This window comes from Pseudochaenichthys georgianus, chromosome 7 (assembly GCF_902827115.2).
Source record: "Pseudochaenichthys georgianus chromosome 7, fPseGeo1.2, whole genome shotgun sequence".
Taxonomy (NCBI): Eukaryota; Metazoa; Chordata; class Actinopteri; order Perciformes; family Channichthyidae; genus Pseudochaenichthys; species Pseudochaenichthys georgianus.
This window is the reverse complement of record NC_047509.1, coordinates 42,809,298-42,815,297: the sequence shown is the minus strand read 5'-3', so window position 1 is coordinate 42,815,297 and position 6,000 is coordinate 42,809,298. Positions and strand designations below refer to the sequence as shown.

The 6,000-nt window shown below is 48.0% G+C and overlaps 1 protein-coding gene across 1 annotated transcript in view; it reads left to right on the top strand.

The window, feature by feature from the left end:
- The first annotated feature begins 1,263 nt into the window (after positions 1-1,263).
- Positions 1,264-6,000, top strand: part of tango6 (transport and golgi organization 6 homolog (Drosophila)) — a 28,590-nt gene continuing 23,853 nt past the window's right edge. The window contains exons 1-8 of the mRNA XM_034087421.2: positions 1,264-1,443; positions 1,812-2,449; positions 2,550-2,666; positions 4,054-4,405; positions 4,578-4,684; positions 5,209-5,371; positions 5,677-5,744; positions 5,843-5,955. Of these exons, the coding sequence (XP_033943312.1) occupies positions 1,392-1,443; positions 1,812-2,449; positions 2,550-2,666; positions 4,054-4,405; positions 4,578-4,684; positions 5,209-5,371; positions 5,677-5,744; positions 5,843-5,955 (1,610 nt within the window). The 5' untranslated portion in view covers positions 1,264-1,391. The remainder of the gene's footprint in view (positions 1,444-1,811; positions 2,450-2,549; positions 2,667-4,053; positions 4,406-4,577; positions 4,685-5,208; positions 5,372-5,676; positions 5,745-5,842; positions 5,956-6,000) is intronic.

Genomic DNA, 6,000 nt, shown 5'->3' with positions numbered 1-6,000 from the left:
ACCTCCATCTGTGCCTGCCCCCAGGTCAAGATCTACCGTGGCTCAAGGGCCTTCACTAGAGCCATCACCACCAAGGACAGAGGACCAGCATCACGACAGCAGCCTCCATTCTCCATCTGTGCCTGCCACCTAACCTCCCTAACCTCAGCACAAAGTTCTGATATTGTAAATATTGAGATTTTACGTTTATATGTTAACATAAATTGTTGGTTGCAAAAAAAAGTTCTAATGCTCCAATTTGTATTTGTACACATCACATGAACCTTGGTATGGAATATGAAGTCATGAGTCCTGGTCTAATTTTTCTGTGATGAAAGTAGAGGGATGGAACTATTGTACTCACAATTCTAATTTACACATTTTCATTTTAGACAAGCATAAAACATTTATATAGGCCTATAGTGTAATTCATATATTTCACTACTTTTGTGAACCAATTATAAAACGCCCCAAAAAATTGATGACATGAGTAAATGTGTTTTTCACAAGAGTTTTGAAGTTTTCCAAAATCGGATTTCTCATTTTCAGCTAGTATCTCATAAGACAGTGCTCTTAAGGTGAGTGACTTGCATTTCTAGCAAGACCAGAGACTGTCCTGGACATGTTGATAAGTAACATATGGGGTGCCATGTTATAAGAAGTATATTTAATAGGTGATTTAAGGAGACGTCTACAAATCGAGAAAATATCCTTATACTCCAGAGGGTTAAGGAAAAGGGTAAGGCAATTTTATTTTTAAGACAATGCAGGCAGGCTATATTGATATATTGTTTGATATATTGATATATTGAAAGGAAAATACGTAGTCCCCTGAATCTGGAATAATGTACAAATCACAGTGAAGCCTAACAATGTCAGGAACCTTTCCTCTACAGATTGCTTTGTCTGGCTTTACTCTTCACTGATTGGTTACCGACACTTTAACGTAGTGGCTATGGATATCAGAAGGAGGTGCTTATTATCATATTAATATTCGCGCGGTTTTCGGGAGTTAAAAACCGGGCGAAAAACGCTTGTATTTAGTAAAAACCGGGCGAAATAAAACGGGTGAATAGTGGCACTTTGGGCTTTCGCCACCGTGGAGAACGACTGTATGCTCCATGCCCTCTGCTCTGGTCGCTCTTCTATGTATGACGTAATATTTATGGGACGATACTTCTGACGTATATTTCAGCGCCATTAAGACTCACACCGAGCGAGTTGCACACAATACATCATGGAAGTCCATGGCATGGATGAAAGAAATAGGTTTTCTGAGGGTTATAATGCTTTTAGCAGCAGCACATTAAAGACGGAGGTTTCACATGGATGAGGACATTGCATGACGTCAGATCCGGAACAGGTGACTCGTGTGTGCACGTGTACAGTGTTGTTGTTGGTGTGGTGCAGAGATGACTTCAGCTATCCTCTCAGCGATCTCTGTCCTCACCAAACCCGTCGCTGGTAAGTGTATAACTTAGTTTAACAGCAGAAAGTAAGGCATGGTATGGGACAGAACTTATGTCGCGTGCATTATGGCCTGTAGCAGAAGCATAACGTCCCCTGTGTGTAACTGTCAGCCACACTACAACCATAGAAATGAGCCTCAGTCCCCGGAGCTTTGACTCTTAATGGATTATTAATATATTGCAATTATACAAATGAATTGCCAGTCCAGAAATAAATACATTACATTTAAACCCTGTGTGTGTGTGTGTGTGTGTGTGTGTGTGTGTGTGTGTGTGTGTGTGTGTGTGTGTGTGTGTGTGTGTGTGTGTGTGTGTGTGTGTGTGTGTGTGTGTGTGTGTGTGTGTGTGTGTATATATATATAGAGTCGTCCTTGCGTGATGCTCCATCCTCACAGCAGGAGGCCCTCCTGGGGGCCCTGCAGGCCAACAGAGCCCTTCTCCGGGAGCAGCTGCAGACTGAGAGTAGCTTTGAGGGGGTGAGGAGGCTGAGGGAGGAGGTGAGGGCTGGCTCAGACTGGTTCTCCAGCGAGACAGAAGATGTCCCCTGGGGCTTTGTCCAGGAGTGTCTCCTCCTGCTGCTCACCTTAGGACGACACCTGTCTGCTGAACTGGAACGGTTCCGGGAGACCCCTCCTCCATCTGCAGCGAAACTCCGCACCCCTGAGATGGCTCCAGCTTTGCCTCCTGATGTCCTCAGTGTCACCCAGCAGAAGACGCTTGGAGCAGCTCTTCAGTTTGTGGTGTCCTTGGGACTCTGCCCATACTTGGCCCCTGGAGTGGGCGTGCCACTGGGTCGCAGGTCAGCCTTTGGAGCCATGGTGGAGAAAGCTTTCCATGCTGTTCCGGTGCCAGCCGCCGGGCGCCGCCTCCTGACCACCATGAAGGTTCTCCTGCAGCTGGCAGAGCTGTCCTGCCTCGCCACGCTGGTGTTCACTCGCCACCTGGGGGACGTGATGGCCGCTCTGTGCCAGCTGGGCTACCAGCCCCGGTGGGAGGAGAAGGTAACGCACCTGGATGCAATGGGCAGTTATTTTGATGTGTGTAGGCTAGAGAGATAAAGGGCATCTTCTGTTTTGTATTCATTGCACACTTCCAATGCAGGCCCTCAGTCCTGAGGAATGTAAAGCTTGCAAGGAGGCCCTCAAAAAGCTTCTAAGACAAGTCTACCAGCCAATCGTTATCACGGAGCTGCTGATCCTCCAGGGCGGACCCAAGCAGGTGGGCATGTCTATGTTTAGTGGGGCGGGGGGGGGGGGGGGGGGGGTTTGTGCGAGACTGCTGGACTAAGTGGTTGATGTGTTTAACAGTATGTAGCTGCCCTTGGTAGTACACACAGCCGAGTCTCTACGGAGGCAGTTCCTTTAATACTCTTTCAAGCATCCTTAACACTCAAAATAAACACGGACATAGGTACTTAATTGTCATCACAAACCATCACAACAAGTACAAAGCATTCAGCTAAACCACACATGCATGAAGTCACGGATCAAATAAACCCGTGTAACGAAGTCTCTGTAGTGTCACACACTCGCTCCGCTCACCGAGGGTGCTCAACTGTGCCACATCGAGCATGGCCGTCCTTGCGCAGTGACTCTTCTCTCAGTTGGCGCTATGAGCAGCTGAGCCAGAAGACAGCACGCCATTTGTATTCAAACCGATACTATCACAGAACGTGACCAGAGTGTTCTCAATAACTCACATGTACATCCCAGAGGTCCGCTGCACAAGCTAGAGCCTCAGCGCCACACTTTGGAGACACCGGTTACGGCAACAGTCTAAACACGAGTTGTTGTGATTCCGGGGTTCGCAGCGGCACACTGGGACGATGTTTAGAGTGCCCTATATGTACATATATCAGGGTTTCCGCTAGGATCTTTTCTCGCCGGTCAAATGTCCGGGCAGAATTTATTTTACCGGACTAATTTGAAACTTACCGGTCATATTTCAATAATAATAATAATAGTTGTGTAGCAGAGTTTCCGTTAGCAGGTAATTACCGGACTATGAGCAGATATGCTTCAGTTTAAAACTCAGTTCACGGGGCTCATTTTTATATTGCTTCAGTTTATAATCGTAACAGATCGAAAAATTTAGATTAATTTTTCAATAAATTATTCCACAAACAACAAACACCATAATTATTACATTCAAACAAACTACTTGTAGTAGATAACGTACATTATTCAGAAGTTTACATCAACTTTGAATAATAACTCGGGAGAAACGGATCCTCTCTTTTCCCCTCTCTCTCTCTCTCCTGACAGCCCGTCAGTTTCTCATGCAGCGCCTGCAGCGCGCTAAACAGAGGGCGGGGCTTCAGGTGATCATGCAGAGCTGCGTGTCTCCATCAGACTCAGCAGCTGATCTGATCTCTCTCTCGCTCCGGTTACACTTCACTCGCGTTTATGTCCATATGGATCAGATCCATCGATCGGAGCCTCCCTAATTATTACCAGACATTTTGACCGGCAGGTTTTGAATTTACCGGTTTTTAATAAATTTTACCAGCTAAAAACCGGTAATTACCGGCTAACGGAAACCCTGATATATCCATATATACAAAAGCCTGTGAGGCTGTGTTCCATATGTAATGTCCCTTCTATAGTCTGCTGCAGTAGGAAGCTGCAGAGGGTCTGCCAGCAGGTCAGCTCCTGGGTCAGCTCTGAGACCATCTCCTGGATCAGCTCCTGGATCAGCTCTGAGATCAGCTCCTGGATCAGCTCCTGGATCAGCTCTGAGATCAGCTCCTGGATCAGCTCCTGGATCAGCTCCTGGATCAGCTCCTGGATCAGCTCTGAGACCATCTCCTGGATCAGCTCCTGGATCAGCTCCTGGGTCAGCTCCTGGATCAGCTCCGGCCTGGCTGAGGTGTCTGTGTGGTCGGCTGCTGTCTGAGCGCCTGATGCAGCCTAAAGGGGTCCAGGCTGTAGTCAGAGCCATCTTGGAGGGAGGAATGGGTGAGGAGCAGAAGTCTGAAATAAATAGCCCCCCCCCTAATGTATTGTATAAACCAGTCACCCTGAACAGTAACAGCACTAAAGCAAAACATCGTGTTTGAGTACTTTTCCTTTTGAAACGTCCTCGAATCGACCTGCTGACTGAGAGAGCACTGTTTGTGGTGTCCTGCAGGGGGCGAGTCCGACTGGAGGAAATGTGAAGCTGTGGCCTGGATCCTGGTGACCCCCCCCCAGCAGTGTGCCTCAGCAGACAGCTACTTCACACACGTCTGTCCTCAGGTCAGTCTAAGCCAGAATATGATTGTTTCTACATTACATTAGCAAAGTTGTTCCTACTCTCTAGACGCATGTTCACAGTTTGTAACCACTGCGCTGGGCCTCATTTAGAAACCTGGCGCACGCTCAAAAGATGGCTTACGGCAATTTCCAAGCAATGTTTCCCATTTTTATAAAAAGCAAACTTGACAGGAAAACGTGCGGTCCTCACCAGACATTGTACCCAGGCGTAGGCACAGAGGAACGGGAGAGATGAGAGACAGCCAGAAGCAGGAAGAGAGAGGAACATAAATCTAAACATTTCTTGGAGCGGCTCTTTACAAATAAAGTTCATTATCATTAAAAAAAAAAAGCCTCGCTGCACGTGGAGTTGATTGTGAAAGCGGTCTGGGACGTGCGTGGACGTCCTGCGTCTCGTCCGTCCTCCTGCTTCAGTGCACGTTAACACAGCGATGTACTGCCGTGAAGAACAGCTATTATCAAGTGCACTTGTTTGTTTGAAGGGTGCTTTGTTTTCCCGTCTGTAGATCCTGGACCTCCTGCACCTTAAGGACCAGCTGACGGCCCAGCAGTTCCAGCGCGTGGCCACCAGGTCTCTGCTGCTCCTGGTGCAGGAGCAGCCCGGCGCGGCCCGGCAGCACCTGCTCACTCCTCTGCTCTCGCCCCTGCACCGCTGCAGCCCCGCCTCCAGTCAGTGGCATGGCAGCACCTCACATCACATATCATTTAGCTGACACTTATCCACAGAGACTCGCATACAGTGGATACCGTAGACTGCCCGCCTCCAGGAGCAGTCTGGGTCAGCCAAGGACACTATGATGCATACTATGTTCAGAGAGTACATGTGTAGTGTTGCTTATATGGTTGGTATTGGTTAAAACAATACCTGTACATCTTTATTTATTAAGTACAAGCAATAATTAATTGGGGAAATGGAATTAAAAACGAGAGATGCGCATAATAAGAGCTGCACTGATGCTTCTGTCTGTTTCCAGGCGAGGGTCAGTCCCAAGCTGCTGTGGAGGAGTGTGAGCTGTCCCAGTGTGTGAGTGATGTGTACAAGGTGAGGACACTTGAAGGCATGCACTAACCTGAGTGTCACAGTGATGATGGTAGCCCCCCGTGGTGAGCTCATGCTCTCTGCTCCCGTGTCCCTGTCAGATCTGGGTGGTCGGGGACAGTCCCACAGCGTCCCTGCTGACGGCTCTGGAGGAGGTTCTTCCTGTTGTCTTCACACTCTTCTGTTTCACCAAGCAGAATGTGTCCCACCTCCGGTAAGGTTCCCATCTGCTACATGGATTCCATTTCATTTCAATGAA